The sequence below is a fragment of the Pelobates fuscus genome, chromosome 5, assembly GCF_036172605.1.
Source record: "Pelobates fuscus isolate aPelFus1 chromosome 5, aPelFus1.pri, whole genome shotgun sequence".
Classification (NCBI taxonomy): domain Eukaryota; kingdom Metazoa; phylum Chordata; class Amphibia; order Anura; family Pelobatidae; genus Pelobates; species Pelobates fuscus.
In genome coordinates this window covers 182,055,632-182,081,276 of record NC_086321.1, presented here as the reverse complement: position 1 = coordinate 182,081,276, position 25,645 = coordinate 182,055,632, and the positions used below count along the sequence as shown (strand labels likewise).

The 25,645-nt window shown below is 40.9% G+C and overlaps 1 protein-coding gene across 1 annotated transcript; it reads right to left on the bottom strand.

Moving 5' to 3' along the window:
- Positions 1-14,110: 14,110 nt before the first annotated feature.
- On the bottom strand, positions 14,111-15,084 carry LOC134612686 (olfactory receptor 5V1-like). The gene has a single exon (XM_063457106.1). It carries the CDS (start codon positions 15,048-15,050, stop codon positions 14,265-14,267), a length of 786 nt encoding a protein of 261 aa, XP_063313176.1. The 5' UTR covers positions 15,051-15,084; the 3' UTR covers positions 14,111-14,264.
- Positions 15,085-25,645: the final 10,561 nt, after the last annotated feature.

Here is a 25,645-nt window from a genome sequence, read left to right as displayed (position 1 = left end):
ATTTACCCTAAGTTTGACTATTCAAATTACTTTCAATTTGAATTTTTATACGAGTCCCAAAGCCACAAAAGTTCCCATTATTTGAAATTTTCGGTGTGGCCACAATAGGTGTCGAACCTGTGGCTTTATTTGTCATAAGACCTCCACATTCAGATAATAAGAGTGAGGAGGTGTTCACTGTCTCCAACAGAATTGATTGTAACTCTACATTTGTCATATACTTCTTGACATGTATTTGTGGGTTACATTACTTGGCCAAACCGTCAGACCTCTGAAGTGTAGGTTCAGAGTGAGTAGGTTAGCTATCCTGCATAAAGACAGAACATCTTTGCTGACCGTCACTTTGAGATTTTTCACAATAGTGACCCTTCATCTATCTCAGTTATGGGAATGGAACTGATTACGGCAAAGAGAGACTTGGCCAAATGGAAAAGAGATCTAACCAAGGCAGAATCCAAATGGATATTCAAGCTCAATTCTTTGGCTCCTAACGACCTCAATGAGGAATTAAAACAATTTTAGGTTGTGTCCTGATGATTGTTTTCTCTATTGGAATTTTTGGTTTTCTAAGGATTTTTTGATCAGCTAGCCCTTTCGTGCAGTCGTATTTTTTATTTTGTTTTTATTTTTTATAATTTCTTTTTTGAAGTTATAGTTATCTATATTCATCCTTTTGAATATTTTTTTCTTATTTATATATATATATATATATATATTTATATATATATACAATAAACAATACACAAGATCATCCCCATCCCCCATGTTTCATATATATATATATATATATATATATATATATATATATATATATATATGTATATATATATATATATATATATATATATATATATATATATATATATGTATATATAAAGAAAAGCAGAAATGATGATCCTATTCGTGCTGTGGCTGCATCTTGCAGCTTAGTAGATCATAATTCCCACGGCATTAGGGAGCTATCTACCGAAATAAATGAAAGACCTAAATTGGTCTTTCAGCCAAATGTACTAATACTAAGTAAAAATGACTTAGTATTATGAAACTCTGTCCCTACTAGCTATGCTGCTGCTCATTGTTAACCCCCCCCCTAGTAACCCCCCTCCCGAGCCCCCACCCGTGCCGCGCGAGTGGGGGCTATTAAACTGAAGGGGGGGACCTAGAGTCCCCTCCCCCTGAGCGGCGGGTGGGGGCCCTAAATGAGAGTGTGTGGTGGACCTATTGTCCTCCCCCAGGCCCCCACCCCTGAGCGGCAGGTGGGGGCCCTAAATGATAATGTGGGGGGGGGACCTATTGACCTGAGCAGAGGCACCGGTGGGGGCAGTTTTCCTTTATTGGTCACTTCTCCCTTGATCTGTGAACAAAAGCCCAACATTTAGTAGCCGTCCCCTTCACAACAATTATTTTAGATTATCTTAAAAACTCTTTTCCCATTCCTTCTCCTCCAATGTCTTTCGGAGATCTTGCACTGGATGGATTTTTTGCAAAGTACATCTTACTAACCATTTGAGTACGTAAAGTAAAAACATAACATTCCCATGGCACTAAATAAGCCAAACTGATCTGTACATATGTGATGGCACATCTTGACCTGGTCCTACCAATTCCCAGCACGTACCACCAGTTTGAGTATAATATAAACCATGGAAAGAGAGAAGGTATAGCACCCCATAATTGGTTGCATACATTGCATTTATAAATCATTCACACCCCTTCTGTTTTAACATTTGTGGCAGCTTGATGTTACATTCATACACCAACACTCACATGTCTGCACACAGAAGTCCTTCACAAAAATACACTCTTGCATCCGCATTCAACATTAATACACCCTTACATTCACACATAAACATTTCATACAAATACTCTCCTACTTTTACAAACATCTGCTCCACTTAATCATAGAACAATGGATTTACACATTTACACTACATGCACGTCTGCATTTTATACTCTCCGGCACTACACAAATTATACTGTAGGATTTACACACATCAACACTCAGTGGCGTACACACGACCCATGGGGCCCCAGTGCGAAAATTGATCTGTGCCCCACACCCCCGCGCTTACTCTGCGCGGGCCGGGGCCGCAACACATGGCGACTGTGGTATGTACGGCAGTGCATGCAGATGCACACACACTTAAAGGACCACTACAGACACCCAGATCACATCAGCTCAATGAAGTGGTCTGGGTGCCAGGTCCCTCTAGTTTTAACCCTGCAGCTGAAAGCTGAAAGAGAAACTGCTATGTTTCACTGAGGGTTAATCCAGCCTCTAGTGGCTGTCTCACAGACAGCCGCTAAAGGCGCTTCCGAAATTCTCACTGTGAGAAGAGGCTGGACATCCATAGGAAAGCATTGAGTAATGCTTTCCTATGTGCGGTTTCAATGCGTGCACGGCTCTTGCCGCGCATGCACATTCGGAGCTGAGAGGCGAGTCGGGGAGGAGGGATCCCCAGCGCCAAGGGAGTCTGGCGCTGGAGAAAGGTAAGTGCTGAATGGGTTTTAAACACACACACTCTCACAAACAGATGCATACACACTAGCTAACAGACACACACATTTACTGACAGACACACTCAGCGACATACATACTCACTGACAGACAGACACACATACACTCTCACTGACAAACACACACTCACTAACATACATCAAACATACTCACTAACAGACACACACAAACATACTCAGTAACAGACACACACAGTAACACACTCACTGACACAAACTAACACACACACTGACACTCACTAGCAGACACACACTCAATAACAGACACACAAACTAACACACTCACTGACACTCACAATCAGACACACACTCACACACACTAACACACATACACATGTTTTTTCTTTAAATTTAATCCCCCAGCCTCCTTACCTTTGGGAGTACTGAGGGGATTCCCTGGGGTCCAGTGGTGCCGAAGGGCGGTCGGTCACCGGGCGGGCTAGCTGTCTGTCTGTCTGGCTGTCTGGCGGGTGCGCGAGGGAGCACTCTCCCTGGCTGAGCACTCTCTGCCCAGCTCCCTCACGCGCCGCGTACTGATGCTGGAGCCGGAATAGGATGTCATATTCCGGCTCCGGCATCAGTATGCGGCGTGCGAGGGAGCTGGGCAGAGAGCGCTCAGGGGAGAGTGCTCCCTCGCGCGCCCACCAGCCAGCCCACCCGGTGACACCAGGGCAAGCATACAGACCTGCATACCAGGTCAGAGGGCGGCCGGGCCCCCTGGTGGGCCAGGCCCGGTCCCAGTCGCAACCCCTGCGACCCCGGTATGTATGCCATTGTCAACACTACACACTCACATACACTCCTACTTTGATAAAGAATGATAATATGAAATTGTAAAAGGAATTTGCACAGGATAATTCATTAAAGTAAGAATTGCAAAAAAATTTAGAGTCACTTTAAAATGGAATTACTAAATAAGCAAAATGAACAACATAGTTGACTTGGAGAATATTTAGGCCTATATTTTAAAATTCAGTTTTACCAGCAATTCTCACTTAAGAGAATACCCTAACATAACCCTAACCCTGTATCAATGCATCCCTATAGGGAGTGTTCTATGTCTCCCTGCAGAGCACCTTAAACACCTTTAGTGGCTGTTTGAGTGTTCTTAAGAAGCAATGTAAACACTGCCATTTCTCTGAAAAGGCAGTGTTTACATTAAAAAGCCTAAGAATTGTTTCTCTGAAAAGGCAGTGTTTACATTAAATGCCTGCAGGGACTGGCTGTGGGCACCAGGACAACTATATGAAGCTGTAGTTTTTCTGGTGACTATAGTGTCCCTTTAATACCTAATATTTGGTCTTCGAACGGCCCAGGGTCTAGTTTTGCTGGGATGCTGAGAAGGCTGTCAATCCATACCTGATTACAGTCTCAAGTCTGAATTTTGGTAGTTGCTGCCATTCATCTCTGCAGATCCTAATAAGCACTGTCAGGTTTGATGGGGTCCGTTGGGGGACAGCCATATTCAGGTCTCTCCAGAGATGTTCGATAGAGTTCAAGTTTGGGCTCTTGATGGGCCAGTCAAGGACCTGCACAGAGTTGTCCTTAAGTCTCTCTTGTGATGTCTTGGCTGTGTTCTTAAGGTCATTGTTCTGTTCTAAGATGAACCTTTTGCCCAATCTGAAATCCTGAATGCTGTGGACCAGGTTTTCATTATTTTGACATTATCTATGTCAAGACTTATCTTGGCTCCCTCGCTACTCCAGCGGAACCTCAGATTTGTGACCTCAAGTCGTATCACGTCTCCCAGGTAACGATAGATTACACATGGAATATGCAGACTAGGCTGAGGTTATTCAAGCAATGAATGATGGAATGGTGGAAGCTTATGTCGCTGAATTGAAAAGCATTGCTATTGAGACATGTTAGAATAAAATAACCATGGTAGATCAATTCAGAATAGACCTCAATGAAGCCTCAAAGGTTGAATTCTCCAGAGTGGGTGTCCCCACCTCTCTGCAGCAACTAACACAGCTGTCTACACAATTGGATCCACACTTTTTGGAAAGCAGACAAGAAAGAGCCACCTCCATGTCCTCCGTTGGAAACAACAGATTGTGTATACTGCGGCAAGCATAATCATATGGTCAAGACCTGTCCCGAAAAGGGTGCCTACTGCAAAAACCTATGTCCTGTTTTTATGCTATTCTCCTCAAACATGGCACCCCACTTATCTATTCTTATTCTTTTGCAGTGGAATAAGAATTGATTCTGCATCCGTTGGTTGGTTGTTTTTATATTTCTTTTGCTGCTACTATGTCTATACCTTGTCAAGATAAAGAATATCCTATGTAAATTAAAGTTGTGGTGGTAGTTCTTTAAAATATGGGCTAGTTACCAAAGAGACCTCTCTGGTGTTCTTACCATGTGTACTTGTCATGAGGAAAAATTACAGATGGACCTTGTATCCTCACCTCTATTTCATTTCATATTGGGGTTGCCATGGTTGACTACCCACTCATTTGTTGGACTAAAGGCACGGTGCCCTTTAAGTTCCCCTAAGTTTCTAACAAAATCATACCCGGTGATACACATTAACACCATCCTAGATGGTTAAAGAAACTGACAGTTATCGATCTTCCTACATCCTACATGGGAAACGTTAAAGTTTTCGATGAAAAGTGTGTTGACTCACTACCCCCACACCAGACATATGATTGCCCAATTGATTTGCTTCCTGGAGCACCTATTCCTTTCAGACATATATATCCATTGTCAAAACTCTGTAACGTTTACATAGGTTGATATGGAGCACAACTGCAGATTTCTTAGGACTTAGATTGTTGATTAGGATACTTAGAGAATAGAATAGGAACTGTGTATTCAATAATGGAAAATACAGGTACTGTATCTTTAATTACTTCGCTGTTGGTTTAATTGGAGTAAGCAGCTTCCGATATACATGCAATCTAGCACATTGGTGTTTGCAAGATTTAAGGAATGGAGGAAGTTAGAAATGAAGTTGTAACAGGAGTGATTTGTTTTGGAGTTAGAGATAGCAGGCCTGGGAGCAGCTGTAGCCTGAATGCTTAACGGACTTGAGAGCAGGCTGTAGCAGAAATGCTTGGCAAACTTGAGAGCAGACTATGGCAGGAATGCTTAGCGTTTTTGAAAGAAGGTAAGCTCTTATCACAGATATAACAATTGACTTAGCTTCCAAAGGGTGAAAAATCAGGTTCCTGGAGTTCTCCTCCGGGGAGGGTTGTTTCTCAGGCAGGATGAGGAAAGTCCAGATACTAGCCGTGGTCGAGGAGAGGAGAAGGAGGGTAAGTAGAATTCCAGTCCGGTTCGGTACACAAGTAGAGGTCGCAGAGAAACTTTTAGCCGGGTTGATATCGCGGTAACGCTGTTCAATAATCCAGCGTCTTGTATCTGGCGCGGTCGCATTATGTAGCGTGGGGAGACCGCATCAGAGACGGGGTGTGGCTAAACTCTGTCAACCCGGAAGAGAAAAGGAATTACCGGTAGTTGAGGCATGACAAACTCAAATTAAGCATCCTGAAAGAATTAATTCAAAAGGATTAATTTGTCCTTCTATGTTTTCTTTCTGGAGCTGGTATACTTTTTGTTTTACCTGTGTGTGGATTACAGAGACTAAAATGACATCACAGTAAAAATTGTATATCCATTACCTCTCATACCGCTACTCATGGAACGCCTCAAAGCTTCTTCTGTTTACACCAAACTTGATCTATGAGAAAACTATGACTTACTTCGGGTAAAAAGCGGGGATGAATGGAACCAGGTTTGGTCATTTTCAATATCTGGTCATGGTCTATGGACTATGTAAGGATCCTGCCACCTTTCAACACTTTGTCAATTACATCTTCAGAGATCTGCTGGACCAATATGTTGTGGTGTACCTAGATGACATACTGATATTCTCTCCTGGCATAGATACCCATCGTTATCATGTATGCATGGTTCTTGACAGGCTTCATTAGTATCACCTATATGCCAAACTTGAATATGTGAGACTACCAGGATTGAATTTCTGCGTTATGTTCTGACTCCTGGACACCATGAGATGGATTTATGGAAAATGTGATCAATCACAAATTGGCCTATACCTCTACATAAAAAGTAATCCGAAGATTTCTGGGTTTTATAAACTTCTATAGGAAGTTCATCCGCAGTTTACCATGCATGATCTACCCCTTACTGTTCTCACACAAAAAAATATACCACATTCAAATGGTCTGAAGATGCTCAAAAGGCTTTTGAGGGTCTCAAGCATCAATTCACCACAGCACCTTTTCTCACACAATCTGATCCTACAAAACTATATTTCTTAGAAGTGGGTGCATCAGAAATTGCCACCGGAGCCATATTGGCTAGTTCCAAGAGACTAAGCCCTTCTGAAACTATGATATAGATGACAAAGAACTCCTAGCTATTAAATGTGCTTTAGAAGAATAGAGAAACTTATCAGAGGGCACCTCTAATCATAACACCATATACACTTATCAATGTAACCTCAAATACCTCTGCACACAGACTCCTGTAAGGGAGCTGCAATCTCAGCCGAAATCCTTTCTAACTGGAACAAAGCGCTGCTTAGTGAATAGTGCCAATTCCCCCAGTAACTGGATGATGCACAGTTCTGGGAGTGCAACTGTTTTTATTTAATCGAATGGGGTCTTTTATGCACAGACCTCAGCCTGGGGTCTCCATTCAGTACAAACAGTAGCCATCCAGGTGTCTCTATGTCTAGGAGATAATTGAGTTGCTGCCCACTAAACTACTTATCTCCTGGATACAGAGTGAAAACATAGAAAACATAACAAGACCCCAAAATACAGTTAAAACACACAGGAACCCCACATGTCATACATCCCCGGATAGCGCTCGTCTGAACCGCCAAATTGACCAAATAGCACCCAGATCCATAAAGAATTGTCTACCACTGGGATAAAGTTAGTTCCAGAGCAAAAGTGATCTTTGTCCTCCTAGTACCTTCCCTCCAATTAGCTGGTTGGGAAAGGTGTAAACACAAGGTGTAAGGGTGACCGAGGAAGTGAGGGTGGAGTGTGATGAAGGTTAAGTGCCACTGGGGCCGTTTAGTTACAGCATGTTGCTGAACGGCCGTCAAGGAGAGAGCGCTTCGGATGAGTTCACGAGAGAGAAGGTATAGAGCCAAGGGAACAAAATACATTCGGGTAAAGCAAAGGGAATATGGGCAACCGAATGGGGATAGGACAGCGTCTGCCACAACCCCACCCAAGACAAACAAGGTGGGCCCTATTCTTTTTTCCCTTCCATTTAAACTTTACATATCACCCAGGTTCAATGAACATTAAAGCTGATGCCTTATCTCGTATACATATTTTACAAGAAGGACAATTCTTGACAACCCAGTCTCTTCTACTAGAATAAAAAGATTGTCACAAGATGCCATTGTACCCAATCCTCCCCCGCTTCTTGCAATCTTGTGCTACTTTCTATGTTCCAAAAGCTGACAGAACTGAAGTCCTGCACCAATGCCATAATTCCCCAATGTCTGGTCACAGATTCCAGAAACAGACCTATGATCTTCTTCAGTGGTCATTTTGGTGGCCATCCATGCAGAAAGACGTACGTGAATACGTGAAAGCATGTTCTGTCTTTTCCAGATCCAAAGATCCTCCTGCTCGTCCAAATGGTTTACTACAACCACTTCCCAGTCTTTCTCGTCCCTGGCCACATATCTCTTTTGATTTTATTGTAGAACTTCCTGCCTCTATCAAGGACATATCTTTGTCATGGCGGCAGTTGACAAGTTGACTAAAATGGCTCACTTTATTTCAGCAAAAGGAACACCTACCACCAAGCAGACATCATTATAGTCACTATAGTCACCTGAACAACTCTAGCTTAATGAAGCAGTTTTGGTGTATAGAACATGCCCCTGCAGCCTCACTGCTCAATCCTCTGCCATTTAGGAGTTAATTCCCTTTGTTTATGAACCCTAGGCACACCTCCCTGCATGTGACTTGCACAGCCTTCCATAAACACTTCCTGTAAAGAGAGCCTGATTTAGGCTTTCTTTATTGCAAGTTCTGTTTAATTAAGATTTTTAGAGATTGAGATACAATTATTTAAGGTAAATTACATCTGTTTGAAAGTGAAAACTGTTTTTTTTTTCATGCAGGCTCTGTCACCATAGCTAGGGTGTGGCTAGGGCTGCATAAACAGAAACAAAGGGATTTAACTCCTAAATGACAGTGAATTGAGCAGTGAAATTGCAGGGGAATGATCTATACACTAAAACTGCTTTATTTAGCTAAAGTAATTTAGGTGACTATAGTGTTCCTTTAATGTTCTATAGGTAAATGTTCAAGTTACCCAATGAGCCTAAATCTATTCTGTCAGATAGAGGTCCTCAATTCACTTCAAAATTCTGGAAATTATTCTGTAACCTTCTGCAAATCCAAGCCTGTTTGTCCACTGCCAACCATCCACAGGCAATTGGCTAAACAGAGGGAACCAAACAGACCCTTAAACAATGTATACACTGTTCATCTGCAGAACTACTCGTATGAGCTACTACCTACCACAGAATTTTGCATATAATTCTCACCTGCACAGCTCTCATCATTAGTCTTCTTTCTATGTGAACTATAGTTATATCCTGTCATGCTCCCCGATTAGCTTATCACATAGCCTTGGCTTGAAGATGGAATTTCAACGTGTAAAAAAACATCCTTCTGGAAACACAACAAAAATACAAATGTTACTCTGACAAGAAACACAGGCCTGCTCCTACCTATCATGAAGGGCAAAAAGTATGTTTATCAGCGAAGCACTTAAGGTTTTATTGTCCAAGTAAGAAACTTGCTCTGAAATTCATTGGTCCATATCAAATAGTGACAATCCTCTCTCTTGTGATGACATAATTAAGGTTGCCATCCTCTCTGCGAGTGTTTCCTGCATTCCATGTATCATTGCTGAAACCATACATACCCAATAGAATTAGTACTCAGAGTCCTCCACCTCAAATCCTCCATCCAAGTCAATAGAGAAGAAGAATACAAGGTGGCTTAAATACTTGATTCCCATATACGACATGGCCGAATTGATTACCTCATCCATTGGAAGGGATATAGTCTAAAAGAACAGTAGTGGGAACCAGCTTCCAATGTCCATGCTCCTTACCTGCTTTTTTTCTTTAACCGCAGTCATTCTGGATGAACAGCTCCCTACCCCTTCAGAGGAAATGTCTTCGAGGGTGGGTACTGTAACAACATACCTTGTCTTTTTCGCTGTTCAGGCATCACCTCCACGTCGTGGCTGCCTGAATACAGGAGGTGTGCCGCAACATAAAAACTCAAGTTGCATAACGTTAATGCCTAGGAGACATGCATGCTCATTCCATGATATGGGACAGCCCTGTAGGCTTGGCTGGAACTCAATAAACTCCAATGGCATCCCCAGACCTCTGAAAGCAAATAGGATGGTATGGAGGTGTGTCGGAATAGGCGTGCCTATGGTTAGGCTTCCTATTTGAACTGTGAACAGCTGAGCTATCATTTCTCAATTGTTCTGTGCTGTTTTCCTGCAACTACCTGTAATATTGTTCTGGTTTCCTGGTTTACATGACTTTTGGCTTGCCCTTCCACTTCTAAACCTTGCAGCCTTGATATTTGACCTTTGTACTGTCTGACCTTGCCTTTGCCTTGCCCTATCTGGATTTGTTTGTCTTGGACTTTATTTTATTATTTTGCTGACCTCTCCAAGTACTACACATTGGGTTTCATACTACAACCTAGCAATCTCTGTGTTTTGTTTTGTTAAGCTTTTCCTCAACCATGACAAGTCTCCCAGTCCCTGACACTGAAAAACACATGCAAATCATGATGCTACACTATTAGGATAGTATGGCTCTGGTGATGAGCGGTACTGTTTCCCTCAAGACATGACACTGGAATTAAGTCCAAGCAGTTCAGTCTTCATTTCATCAGACCGCAAATTCTTTGTTTTGCCCAATAACCTGCCATTGTCCCCTGCGACCCGGTTAAGCCAGACAAACGGGTTGTGGTCGGTGATGATGGTGAACACTTGTCCATACAAATAAGGGGTTAACTTCTTTAGCGCCTAAACCAGTGCCAAGCATTCTTTTTCCAGTGCTGCATAACTCACTTCTCTGGGTAGTAACCTTCTGCTGAGATATGCGACAGGGTGCTCTCCTCCGTCCTCTCCGACTTGACTCAATATTGCCTCCAGTCCAAACATGGAAGCGTCTGTGTGTACAATAAAACGTTTGTTAGAAACTGGGGCAGCCAAGACAGGGGCATTAATTAGGGACTAAAAAGAGGCTTCACAGGCTGTAGACAGTCTTCCCAGACTATTTCATGGATACGATAAGGAGGTTGTCTAAGAGGCGCTTGCCCGGGGGTTTCTACCATGTGCACTACTAGTGTGTTGTACCCTGGTTCCTGTGAAAATGTAAAGTGTTTTTCTGCTAGTAATTGTTTGGCTTGTTCCGTCTCTAGCAGGGTTAAACGTTCTCCCAATTTCACTAAGCTAGTGAGGTCAGTTTGCGGCTCTAATTCTAGGAGACAGGGTAGGGGAAGGCTGTCAGGGTTGTCTGTAGCAGGGGCACACATGGAAGCTATCTCTTCCTGCTTTTCCTGGTACTCTTTCAGCATGTTTACATGAAAGGACCATTAGATCCTTTCATCTGCACAGCTGGCAACTATGTATGTGGTGTCACAGAGCTGCTCTAGGGCGCCACCCAGGTGGACCTTGTTGGGCAAAGGGACACAAGATCAACAAGCCAATAAAAACAGAGTTTTACATTCAGACACTCCCATACAGTGTACACAACCCCTCCCCTCTGTTTAGGAGATAATTGAGTTAATTACTGTATCAACTCAATTATCTCTGAATGAAAAACACCCCAAAATCACAAGAGAACCCCATGAAACATACATTCCTTGATAGCCCCGATCGGGGGGAACAACATACTTAAAAATCACCCAGATCGGTTCAGGGGTTCAAAGGTTAGATGGATTGATCTGAAAAAATAAAATAAAAAACAAACAACTGTAGCATATTGCCATAACATAAAAATATATGAAAAAAGGGGTCTGAATATTTTATAAATGCACTGCATAAGAGCTAATTTAGAATGCCATCTTAAATTCAAGTTGTTTCAGTAATAAAATTGGGGGTGGACATGCCATATTTGACTCTCTACAAAATTTTTATTGTCTCCCCCACCCCCACCAGGGAATTAGAGATCCTCAATTTCCTAGCCAACCCCCCCTTAAAATAAATAAACCCTACTGTAACAGATCACCTGGCAACCCGACTGGGCACCTCCGTTGACGGACGCTTCCTAGCTGATGCCGAGCATAAGCACCACACCAGACACCACAACCACCGCAGACTCCACAACCGCCGTAGCTTAACTGGAGTCTCGCTTTCTTCCTTCCACCCTGCATCAACCTCTGACATCCAGGACTGTGTGGGAAAGACCTCTCCTCCAGGAGAGCATAAAAGGAACAGCTCTTAAAAGAGATAAGAAATTAGAGCCCAGGGGAGTATACAAAGTATAACAATCCCAGTGTGAATATAGCAGTTCCCTACAATAACGAGACAAGGCTATGTATTGAGGTTTAAGAAGATCTCTGGTTTAATGAGCACAAAGGCATTTCTTTTATACACATTTTCCCCACAATGTTACCACCCACGTGGACCTTATGGAGCACAGGACACAAAGTCACCAAACCAATAGAAACAATAATTAACATAGTAACACTCCCACAGTCAGCAAGCTTGTGATATAATTAAGCTAGCTAATGGAATTCCTAAATTATCCACAGGCAGAAAAAACATAATTTTTTACAAACCCCAAAAAGTACCCCAAAACACAACACATCCATGTTATATCCCTGGATAGCCCTGATCTGGGTGAATAACATATCCAAAAATCACCCAGATCAGAGTAGGGGTTCAAAAGTTCTATGGAAGTCAAATTTGACCGATCGCACGCACGCACATACATTTTCATGCCCAAAACAGTTCCAGAGAATTAGGCTGTGCGGCCGGTCTATTTCCAATGTTAAATTCAGTTCCAATAGGCGAACAGCAACCATTCGTGCAAACCGTCAATGTTAAAGTGTCGTTCGAATAGTCGAACTACGTTCGACTCCAGTCGAAGAGTCGAAGTCTGGAGAAGGTAAAGTTCAGCTGTCATCGCATATCCGATTTGAGTTCCATGAACTTGACGACCAAACACCGCCATCTACTTTACTCACACTTTATTGTCTACCTATACAAAATATTTAATATAACATCTATCTAATTTGGGTCTCTTTCTCTCTTATTTCATGTCTTCTTATGTTATTTATACCATGTTTTCTAACAAAAAGGTAAACTTCACTGGTCTCCTAAATTCACCCCTCTCAGCAGATTACACGCTGAAGAGGCAAAAAATACAACCGCTTAGCAGCTAAACCCCCACAGGGACCAATCAACCAATAACAGCCCTGACGGTTGTATTTAAATACTGACTCACTCTCTGACATCCTCTAGCACTCCTGATGATCCCGGTTACAATCGCCAGGTGAAACGCGCGTAGAGGGCGGACTTTGGTGTTCCTTGAAGCTGGCGTTTTATTCTTACTTAAGATTTGTTATGCTTTAGTTGTACTCAAAATCCTCCGCTCAGGACTCCTATTAGACTTCTCATTTACTTACTAAGTCTTTTTAGTAATTGTTACAACTTTTAGTTATACTTGTTGGGATATTTGTATCCCTTTTGGGTTTGTCGGCTGTCAAATATGTAGGGATTATAAATCTATTTTGACTAACTTTATACTAGCACAGGGACCAACCGACCCACATACCTCTTTTTATGACCCCAGATACTAAAGGGTAGTCTATGGACTGCTAAGTTATACCACAAACTCGCTCCCTGATATATTTATACACCAGCATTTATACTTAGAGAAATGTCCTAGCTTGCAACAACTGACAGCCTTAGGACCATTGGTTCAACTACATATCAGTTTTCTTATCTGTATACTTATTTTAATGCTTTCAGTGGATTTTCAGCCCACTTGATACTTTTTTTTCATATCTTTGAGCTATAGAGAGTTAATATATGGCATATGGATAAACTGGGAGGCAGCTAAATATACTGCCACACACTATTTGCATTTTTAGTATTTGTTCCTGGTTGCCACTTCCTCACACTTTTAGATATTTCTGTACAAATATCCTTCAGGCATATTTTTCCCATTCCAGACTTTGGGAGGAATATGCTAGTACTCAGTCCTCAGGATTTCAACACCCAGGTTTTGCTTGGGAGTATCTACTGAGTCCATGGTTTACGCTTTTCTTTATTTTACTGTTTAAGTGTACTCTGGTGTGCTCAATGCACGTGTGGAGATTTTCTGGAGACATATGTAAAGGCTTATTTTTTTTTAACAAAAAAGGTACATAGTGGACCAGTACACATTCTGAGACTTATATATTCTACCCATGGGTATCATGAATTTTATTTTAGTACATCATTTTTAGAAATATATGTGTTAAAATAAAACAGAAAACAATATCTCTTATATCTTATATCACACATTTCAAATATTTTTATTGAATTCCTCCTATAATAGCAGCTAGAATGAAGAGCTTGTTTGCCCACTGTGATATCTGTGCAATATGGGGAAAAGATAACAGACAAATCATGTATATGGTGTAAAAGATAATGACATATGTTAAATGTGTGTTTTTCTTTGATAACCAAAATCATATATATTTTTTTTAGATAATCTTCTTTAAGGATCCCTGAACTTCCTTATTCCTAAAGCTGTATATTACTGGATTTAACATGGGTATTATAATTCCATAGAGAACAGGCACTACCCTGTCTTGGTCAAGGGAATAAGTAGATGTGGGACGTATATATGTAAATACAATAGTTCCAAAATAAAGTGTTACCACTGTTAAATGAGAGGCACAAGTAGAGAATGTTTTATATCTACCTGACACTGTCTTAATTTTTATGATTGCTTTAACAATACAAATATATGATATAAGAGTAATCAGAAAAGACCCCACAATTACTGACCCTCCTGCAGTGTACACTACTATTTCATTAGCAGTAGTATCAGCACAAGCGAGAGCAAGTAGTGGTGGAATGTCACAGAAGAAGTGATTGATGGACTGAGACTTGCAGAATGGTAAACGGAAAGTGAAAACAGTGTGAGCAAGTGAATTTAACAGGCCGACAAGCCAGCACATAGTCACCAGTATCTTGCAGACTTTGAAGCTCATTATTTCTGTGTAGCGCAAAGGCATGCAAATAGCTACATATCGATCACCTGCCATGACAGCTAGAAGAATGCATTCAATGCCACCAAAAGATATAAAAGAATACAATTGTGCCACGCATCCTATGAAAGATATTTTTTTCACTTTTGACAAAAAATCTAACAAGAGCTTTGGTACAGTTGACGTGGTATAACAAATGTCTACGATGGAGAGACTACGTAAGAAAAAGTACATAGGAGAGTGAAGGGTGGCGGACAGAGTGATTGTGATAACCATCAGAGAGTTCCCCAAGACTGTAATAATATATACCAACAAGAAGAAAACAAACAGGATCATCTGAGTTTTGTGATTGTCAGTCAATCCAAGCAATATGAATTCACCAAACCATGTCGTATCATTATTACTTCTTGTATTTTTGACTAAACCTTTTTGCAGGGATTTACTCATGGTGCTCTCGATTCCACAAATTTGGTAATGTTATAACTAAGAGATCATGTGTACATTCTTTAACAGTATTTTCTTGGCATATTTTTAAACAGTTTTAAAAATGTAGTTCTCTGTGATGACCTGTATAAGATATAAAAATATATATATATTACAAAGATATGATTCACCAGTGCCTACACCTACAAATGCACACATATATATACACACAAACAAGAATAACACAAGAAAAATATACATTCCAGCACATTACTCTTTTAAATTAATTTATTAATTGTTTAAATCTATAATAAAAAAGAAAAAGGACAGTAAACTCTGAAGTAAAAGGCAATATTATTATTATTGCCATTTATATAGCGCCAACAGATTCCGTAGCGCTTTACAATATACAATAGGGGGATTTAACTATAAATAGTACAATTACAAAAAACTTACGGGAACAATAGGTTGAAGAGGACCCTGCTCAATCGAGCTTACATTCTATAGGAGGTGGGGTGTAAAACACGTTAGGACAGGAATTTGCAGTCAAATAAGATGGGCTGCCCTTTAGGAGAGCGCAAGAGACACATATGTGAGGCCATAAGCTTTCCTAAAGAGATTGGTTTTAAGGCACTTCTTAAAAGATGCAAGACTAGGGGAGAGTCTGATGGCGATAGGCAGGCTATTCCATAGGAAGGAAGCCACCCGCGAGAAGTCCTGCAAGCGTGAGTTGGCCGTATGGGTGCGGACAATGGACAGGAGGTGGTCATTGTTCTTAATTTAGCACTTAGAAAAATGTCACTCAAACTAAAACAATAAAATTACTGCTACTTTATGTTATAATATCATAATGTACTTTAGGTATACTTAAATTTACTTTAAAGTTACATGCATGTTGTCTGTTTAAATGCTTAATTATGTCATTGGTTTAGTCAAGGTCATGGCTTATGTTTAAAATATACCTAAAACAAACCAAGGGATTTCTCTTTTAAGGTTGAGATATTTATTGAAAAAAGGAAAGATGCACCTTGAGTGTGAAATAAATTGTGGAATTTAATTCCACTGAGCTAAGCCTTTTAGATTAGTACATTATTGCATATGTACTATTGAAGATATCTATTTAAAGCTTGATTGCTAGTTATAGATTTCAAATTTAGTTTTCTAGGGCATCATCTGGGGAATTGGCTGCATAGTTGACTGAATATCTCAGATTTATCATGACTTAATTGATTTCCCTATATGCATTGCTACATAGAAAATGGATGCAAAGATGCATTCCTTTATACTGATAAATAATGTTTTATACATTCTTGCATCAATACACTTAATAGAACAATTTTACATTTTGAAACCTTAGTTGGTCTTAAAGAAAATAATTAAATTAGTATCTATACACTGAACAATGAGTTGTGATGAATCTACAACAGATCACAAGTCACTAATTACTGAATATGTTACCACAACATTTGATTGTACCAAACATAAAGTGAAGTGTAAAGGGGAGGGGGTCAGTTTATTTGACTTGAATACTTAGACTTGACTCATGTTAGTTACCCTATTACAATAACACTGAGAATACATTCTGCAGTTTATTTATTTTTTAATAATACAATGTTAATAAAATGTGCATGATATATAGTAATGGTAGAAGATAACTTTTCCATTTCTATTATACCCCTTCAAATCTGTTACACTATTATGGAGATATGTGCTATCCTGGTACCCAGCAGTTTTAAATGAATGCAACAATGTTAAATTTTTAGACTAATATTACTATTCTTATCATCTTGCATTTGTAACCTTTTGGGTACTTTAAGTCTATTTTTGTTACGATTATCTGAATAAGTGAATAAGCGAGATAATAATAATAATAATAATAATAATAATAATAATAATAATAAAATGTGAGGAAAGGCAAGGGGACAGGAGGGATCAGTTATCCTCTGGGCCACAAGAATACATACATTTTGGGATGCAACCTCATACCACCATTCTTCTGCCAAATAAACTATCATAAAATATTCTAGATGAAGTGCAATGCTTTTTTTGCTTGGGCTGATTCCAGTGGTCACAAATATTATAAAAGAGGATGAGATGGTTGGGATATTGGAATGATTTGTTTACTAAAAGGGCATTGTACTTTCCTCCAGGCCACAAGTTACCAGTAGTCTCCGGAATAGTACTATCAAGCTACAAATACTACATCTAGCAAGCAAATACTTTTGCCAGATAGCAAGTATGAATATATAACATAATGTCAAATTGTGACTGGCATTCTACATGCAAATATAGTTATTGTGCTCATTTCAAGAAACCTAATAATTAAGGACAGCCTATTGCACCAGTGCATTTTTATAAAACTATTTAAATTATGTCCCAGTTATCACTCCATTTATGCATCTCTAATTTTTAAAAGGGTTTATTAAGCTGAATATGTTTAAACTATTAAAACATATGGATATTTAAGTTTAAAATAGGTTATACGCACAACAGACTCTTACCTGTAATGTGGTATGCTGTAGTTCTATTTGGCAATAATAATACTACTAGGTTTTTATAGGTATTCATTATCCCATTGGGGAAATCATGATGCAGTTAGTAGTCTGTCATACATCTTTCAATTATTTCTCTTTAGTCTCAGGTTTGTCAATAAAAAAAAACTGAAAAACAAAACAAAAAATAGTTTATTTCATCAAGCATACATATGTCAGCAATGTCCGCCACCCATGGTTTTACAATAGGATTGTCTGATTTATTTGGTATTTGTATAATGAAGATATACATAACCCCTTTTTAAAGGTTGTTATAAGGACCTATCACTTTAAAGTACACACTAAAATACACAAGAAATTGAGGCAGTAAAAATATAAAAAGTGGACGGCAGAGTAATGATTTTTTTGTTTTTGCAAAAAAGAGAAGAAATATTTTGCGTGAGAGAAACACTTTCATAAATAGTACAAATAGTAATTCTCTCAGCACATGCAAACATGCTCTCCCACTCTTCATTTGAAATGTGGGTCTCCCATTGCAATTAGTAGCTACTATGATAGAATATAACTTTTTTTCATTTTAAATATACCCTTTTAATTTGGTTAAACTATTATAGAGATATGGGTTATGGTGGTACCCAGTAGTTTTTAATGAATGCAACCAAGTAATAAGACTGATATGATAATACTCCTACTACTAATAATAATAAAATGGGAGAGCTGCCATGGGTACAGGAGCAATTATTATCTGGGCTACAAGAATAAATCCACTTTGACCAATAGTCTAATTCCTCCATTCTCCTGCCAAATATACATGCTTAAACAAAATATATATTATTAATAGAGAGTGGATCAATGGAGATATTAAATGTCTTTGCTTTGGGCAATATTTATAGAGGTGTTTTAAATGTTGCCATTTTTGTTTTTTTAAATCCATTCAAAATTATGAATCTCTTCCATGGGCAAATCATGTTGATCTCTAAAATATTTGTCTATATAGCTCTGGAATATGTGAGTGTTCCATTATTCAGTGCAATATATATATATATATATATATATATATATATATATATACATAGGCGTGTGCACGGGATGTGCCGGGTGTGCCTGGGCACACCCTAATCCCCGCGGCATGCACTATGGATTGAGTCCTGCAGCAACAGCATTCTTGCACTTTTCTTTTAGCAGGAACGCTGTTCCTGCAGGCACTCAGCGCCCCAAATGCCCCCTTCCTGCCCGTGTTCCCCCGTCATGGGGTGGCAAGAGGTGATGGATCCCCCCTCTCTCCATATCAGCCGCGACGAGGGAGCTGGTGCTCTCTGCTCCCTCTCGCCGCGCGGGCTGTCTGCAGATGCCGGGAGCCGGAATATGACATCATATTCTGGCTCCCAGCTACAGCAGACAGCCCGCGCGGCGAGAGGGAGCAGAGAGCACACAGCTCCCTCGCCGCGGCTGATATGGAGACAGGCACCCGCCCCACTGCACCCCGGGGACAAGTCCACACCAGCTCTCCAGGTAAGGAGGCTGGGTGGACATTTTTTAATTAAAAAATAATAATTTGTGAGTGTGTGTCTGTAAATGTGTGTGTGTGTGTCTGTATGTGTGTCTGTCTGTGAATGTGTGTGTGTCTGTGAATGTGTGTGTGTCTGTGTCAGTGTATGTGTGTCTGTGAATGTATGAGTGTGTGTCTGTGAATGTGTCTGTGAGTGTGCGTGTGTGTGCGCATATATGTATGTGTGTATGTGTGTGTATATGTTTGTCACCAAGATTCTTATAGGCAAACAAAAAGCCTTTATAAGATACTCAATCACTTAACTTTACAGTATTCCACCTTGGTAACTTTCTTTCATTACACCTTTTAAATAAAGTAAAATACATAAAGTATAAAACCTTTAAACATATATATATATATATATATATATATATATATATATATATATATATGCTCTAAGCCTCCATGGGCCGGCAGGGAGATAAAAGATCTACATCACCGGCCCACAGCAGCATGGAGGGAGGCAGGAGAGGACCCAGGGAACTCTAGACAGCAGCTCCGCTAGGTTCCTCTCGCGATATCTGAGCGTTGCCGCAGCAACGCTCAGATCTTGTGAGAGTTAACTCTAGCCCCGCAGGCTAGAGTTCACTCTCCACTGGACCACCAGGGATGGCACATGGCAGCAAGGATCCCCCCTCCCTACATAAGGTGTGACTGGGTAATAGAACAATAAGCGCTCCAATGTTTTCTCTTTTTGTGTTTGTCTACTTAATGGTGTGTTTTAGAGATCCCACACTCAGTGTTGTAGCTGCTAAATCTTTATATTTCGATCACAATTATAAAATAAGGTAAAAAAGAAGTAGAAAAACGCCTAATTTTCTATATACTATAGTTTTCTTATAGTTAGGATAGCCTTATGCATATCCTGCGCATGCTTAAACTCCTTTACTGTGTTAACCTCTACCACTTCAGCTGGAAGGCTAGTCCATGCATCCACTACCCTCTCAGTAAATAATACTTCCTGATATTATTTTTAAACCTTTGCACCTCTAATTTAAGACTATGTCCTCTTGTTGTGGTCGTTTTTCTTCTTTTAAATATGGTGTCCTCCTTTACTGTGTTGATTCCCTTTTTGTATTTAAATGTTTCTATCATATCCCCCCTGTCTCGTCTTTCCTCCAAGCTATACATGTTAAGATCCTTTAACCTTTTCTTGAAAGTTGTATCCTGCAATCCATAAACCAGTTTAGTAGCCCTTCTCTGAACTCTCTCTAAATCAATATCCTTCTGGATATAATGATGTTTTTGAGACAACGTGAGGGTTACTGGATCCATACATTAAAAACCATGAAACCAAGGGGTCTAAATGTTGATTTTGATTTGATTTGTTTTTTGTAATTTTTCATATTTCATTCTATTTAGTAACTTTATTGTTACTTATCTGATTACGTTCTATTTATTATTAAGCTTAATCTGTTTAATTTAATTTATTTTCCTTATTTTTTTCATATTTTTTTCATATTTTTTTCATATTTTTTTCTTATATTTTTTTCTTGAATTTCTTATGTTGTTTTACTTATTTATTTTATATTTTATTATTATGATTTTATTTATTTTTATTTATATTTATTTTTATTTTATTTCATTTTTATTTTTATTTATATTTAGTTATCTTATTTTATTCCCCCCTAAGGTTTTCATACCAGTTATGGGCTCTATAATTTTCTTTTACATCAGCCTTGTAATGTTACTTCTTATTGCTCTTGTTATAATATGATATGCTGCTAATTCATGTAATACATCTGTCTCTTTTATCACGGACTTGTGGGTTTGAATGCCCAAGCATAACGGAACTTTCCCCCTGTGTCACCTCCGAACTGACTAATAAAACGAAACTGAGGCTTGGACAGCAACTCCGGAACGCATGACGTAACCGGAAGCAGTCCGAACCCAGAAGTGAGCGGCTGAGTCGGCTTTTTCGCGCCAAACCGGACGGATTTAAAAGGGAGGTTTCTGGACTTGATTTTATGCCTGCATTTGGAGGATTTCATATCTAATGCCCCTGAGGAAGTTCTTTTATGAACGAAACGCGTAGGGCTTTCTTTTAGTGCTAGTTTTTTTTTTTTGTATTCATACTTTTTATTATATTGTTGATTTTATTTATTTGATTTTATACATCTGGTTTTTCTGCTCCTCTGGATTTCTCCACTGGGATGTATCATTCCATCTGAACCTTGATGTGCCTACTTGACACTGCAATTCTGTAAGTGCATTTGTGAATAAAGTGTGTCTTTTTTACTTGGATACTCTGCACTATTATTTATCTCTTTCTTCCTATGCATGATTCCGATGGTCCACAAGTCCTGAATTCTTCACAGCAGTATATTTGATGTGCCTTCAATCAAACTGTTTTTGTGAGTGCAATCATTTAAACTACAATTATATTATTTTGCAACAGTATTGCGCTATGTCCTTCTCTATCATTTCTGTATTGTAGATTGCCATTTTTTGCTGTCATGAATCATGCCTAGATACGAAAGATATTTTCTAAGCTGATCAAAACTTCTAATGATAGCTACATCAATAAAACATTTACAATCCATTATATTACATCAGTGACCAAGTTACGGCAGTTACAATTTGTTAGACCTGAACAGAGGAGTGGACGTTAGCAAAGCAGCAAAGAGAGATATTAGAGAATTACTCCTTAGCTTTATTAATGAAATAATTTGGAGGTGGCCGCTTTTTGCCGCCCCCTGGAAATTGCCGCCCAAGGCAAATGCCTTGTTTGCCTCGCGGTAGATACGGCCCTGAACCTATGAGAATATCAAGGTATAGTTTTATAATAACCCGTCTCCTGTAATTTTAAAACAACACTATTGTCATCAGAACAATTACATCTTAATCTAGTTGTTATGCTGTCTATAGCCTGTCCCTGCAGACATTTTATTGTAAACACTGTCTTTTCAGAGAAAAGGTAGTGTCTACATTACTACCTAGGGACACCTCCTGTGGCAGTCACTCAAGTGGCCACTAGAGGAGCTTCCTGGGTCAGTGCTGCGCCCTTCATGGAGATGCTGAACTTTCCCCACAGAGATGCATTTACTCAGTGCATCTCTATGAGGAGATGCTGATTGGCAAGAGTGATTATTGGCTCTGCCTCCACCACATCCTTGGCTAATATAATCAGAATTGACAATCTCAGCCAATCCAATGCTTTCCTATTGAAGAGGATTGGGGGCGGTGTAACGGATCACCTGGCACCCCGACTGGGTACCTCCGTTGTAGGATGCTCCTAGCGCTTACAGAGGGCTCCAAGCGCTCCACAGACACCACAACCACCGCAGACCCCACTAACCGCCGCAGCTTTGTTTGGGGTCTCGCCGTCTCCTACCCACCCTGGACCTACGACAAGGCTCCAGGTTCCAGTGGGTGAACCTCTCCTCCAAGAGAGTGAAGCAGGAGCAAGCTCTTACAAGAGCTTAGAAATGATTATTCAAGTGAGCATGCAGAGCATAGCAATTCCTTGTAGTGATATAGCAATTCCCGAAATAAGAGACAGGACTCTAGATTGAGGGTGAAGAAGAACACCTGTTTAATGGCAGGCACTCTGCTTTTATGCAGTGCTCCCCAGCAAGGGATACGCCCACAGGCAATTAGGCATTAACCAATCAAATATCGGTTACATCCCACATATTCCCTCCCCTCTGCTTGGGAGATAATTGAGTTTCTTACTGTATCTACTCAATTATCTCCAAGCTAAAACTTATACATTTTTATACATTTGTATAACTCCAAAACTATACATGCAATCTTCATAAAATCACATATTAATAATCAGCATACTTTACTTTCAAACATGTCCAAAATTCAGCCAATTCCATTCAGGGGTTAAAGAGTTAGCTGGAAGTCCTTTATGACCGACCGCAAGCACATTTTCCTGCCCAAAACAGTTCCATAGATTTGGCTGCCGCCACGTGTTCTTTTGTCAAATGGCGGCCACTTCGACGACTTCGACACTTCGACGACTTCGGCACTTCGACTGCATTTAAAATTTGAAAAGTTGTAACACTGCTCCCACTTATTTAAAGGGCCAGGAACAGCATACAAAAATCCATTGTGCCCAAATAGAGTTCTAAAAGGGCAATACATCCCAGGGCCATAGTCGCAGGGCAGGAGGCTGGCAAACAGGCCCCTCCAAAAACCAGTAGTGAGGTTACTTTCGCAACAGGCGGATCCAGTGCCTCCGGACCCAAAAGGTGAGTTTTATGCTTATTTAAGTGGGGCAGGGGGGCAGGGCCGGTGCAAGGATTTTTGCCGCCCTAGCCAAAAAAATAGTTTTGACACCCTCTCCCCCCCATGTGACATCACAATGCCTCACCCATATGATCTGCCATATGTACTAACACCAGTGCTGCACACAGTGTGTGTTTAGATTAAAACGCCTGCAGGGACAGGCTATAGACACCAGAATACCTTCATTAAGCTGCAGTGGTTCTGGGGACTATACTGTCCCCTTAATGTGAGGTAAATTAGAGATTAGTGTCACTAATAATATACTAGATTGTCTACTTACAACCAGATGAGGATGTTGATGGGCTCTGGTTGCAGTTTGGCTCCACTGGTCTGGTGTAGAAAAGGATCTCTGGAGGCTGTTTGTAAATGTGTTTTACAAAAGTCAATGTTCTAGGAGAACAGGCAGCAGCTCCATTTTTTGGGGCCCCTTACACAGCTCAAGGTCATGGCCCCAAGGCTTGACGGTGAGTATGCCCATAAGACCCACCCATAAGTACACCTATATGTTCCACCCATGAGTTTGCTCACATGGAGTGGAGTGTGTAGGGGATGTGTTATGTGTTATTGTAGAGGATCTAATGTGGAATGTAGTGTATATGGATGCCAGTTTGTGTAGGTGATGCAGTATGTTTATGTGTAACGGAAGCAGTGTGTTTTTGTGTAAGGGATAGAAAACAGTGTGTGTTTGTGTATAAGGGATGTATTGTGTGTTTCTGGTTGTGTGTAAGGGATGCATTGTGTGAATCTGTGTTTGTATGCATAAGGGATGCAAGGTGTGTTTCTGTGTATGTAAGGGATGCAGTGTGTTTGTCTAAGGGGTGCATTGCGTTTCTTTGTGTATCTAAGAGAAGCAGTGTGTGTTTGCATGTGTGTGTAGGTATGCTTTGTGTGTGTGTGTGTATGTAAGAGAAGCAGTGTGTGTTTGCATGTGTGTGTAGAGATGCATTGTGTGTGTGTGCGTGCGTAGTGTGAAAGAGCTCTCTGTCTCGCCCCCTATCCTATAGAGCTCTCCCTTCCATCCCTTAGAGCTCTCCCCCGCCACTTAGTGGCCTCTCCTCTCCTCCCCCTCCCCTAGCGGTCTCTTCTAACCCCCCATCCCCCTCCATGTGTTCTTCTCACCTCCTCTTCTCCTCACCCCCCTCCCTGTGTTCTCCTTACTCCCCCCTCTCCCTGTGTTCTCCTTACCCCATGTGTTCTCCTTACCCCCACTCCCTGTGTTCTCCTTACCCCCCCTGTGTTCTCCTTACTACCCCCATGTTCTCCTTACTCCCCCTCCCTGTGTTCTCCTTACCCCCCTCTCCCTGTGTTCTCCTTACTCCCCCCTCTCCCTGTGTTCTCCTTACTCCCCCTCTCCCTGTGTTCTCCTTATTCCACCCCCTTGTTCTCCTTACTACCCCCTCTCCATGTGTTCTCCTTACTCCCCCCTCTCCCTGTGTTCTCCTTACTCCCTCCCTCTCCCTGTGCTCCCCCCTCTCCCTGTGTTCTCCTTACTCCCCCCCGTGTTATCCTTACCCCCTCTCCCTGTGTTCTCCTTACACCCCCCAGTTTGTTCTCCTTACACCCGTTCTCCTTACACCCCTCCCCCTGCTCTCCTCCCCCCATTTGTTCTCCTCACCTCCCCTTCCCTCTATTTGTTCTCCTCCTCACCCCCTCTATTTGTCCTTCTCCTCTTCCCCCTATTTGTTCTCCTCCTCACCCCCACCCCCTCTATTTGTTCTCCTCCCCACCCCCCCTCTATTTGTTCTCCTCCTCACCCCCCTCTATTAATTAGTTCTCCTTCTCACCCCCCTCTCTTTATTCTCCTCCTCACCCCCCCTGTTTGTTCTCCTCCTCACCCCCTCTATTTGTTCTCCTCCTCACCCCCTCTATTTGTTATCCACCTCATCCCCTTCTATTTGTTCTCCTCCTCACCCCTCACCCCTCTATTTGTTCTCCTCCTCAACCCCCCTCTATTTGTTCTCCTCCTCACCTCCCCTTCCCTGTAGCCGTGGCCGAGCTCCTCTCCGGTACGTGGTACAGGAGTTTCTAGTTCCTGTAGCCGGCCGGCCGGACTGATAAGAAGTGCACACTGAGTGTGCACTTCCTATCAGTCCGGCCGGGTACAGGTTCCTGTACCGCGGACTGGAGAGAAGCTCGGCTACACTACGGGGAAGGGGAGGGGAGGAGAGAGG

Excerpts from the sequence above, each read along its gene's own strand:
- LOC134612686 (XM_063457106.1), bottom strand. The coding sequence starts at position 15,050 with ATGGTTATCACAATCACTCTGTCCGCCACCCTTCACTCTCCTATGTAC.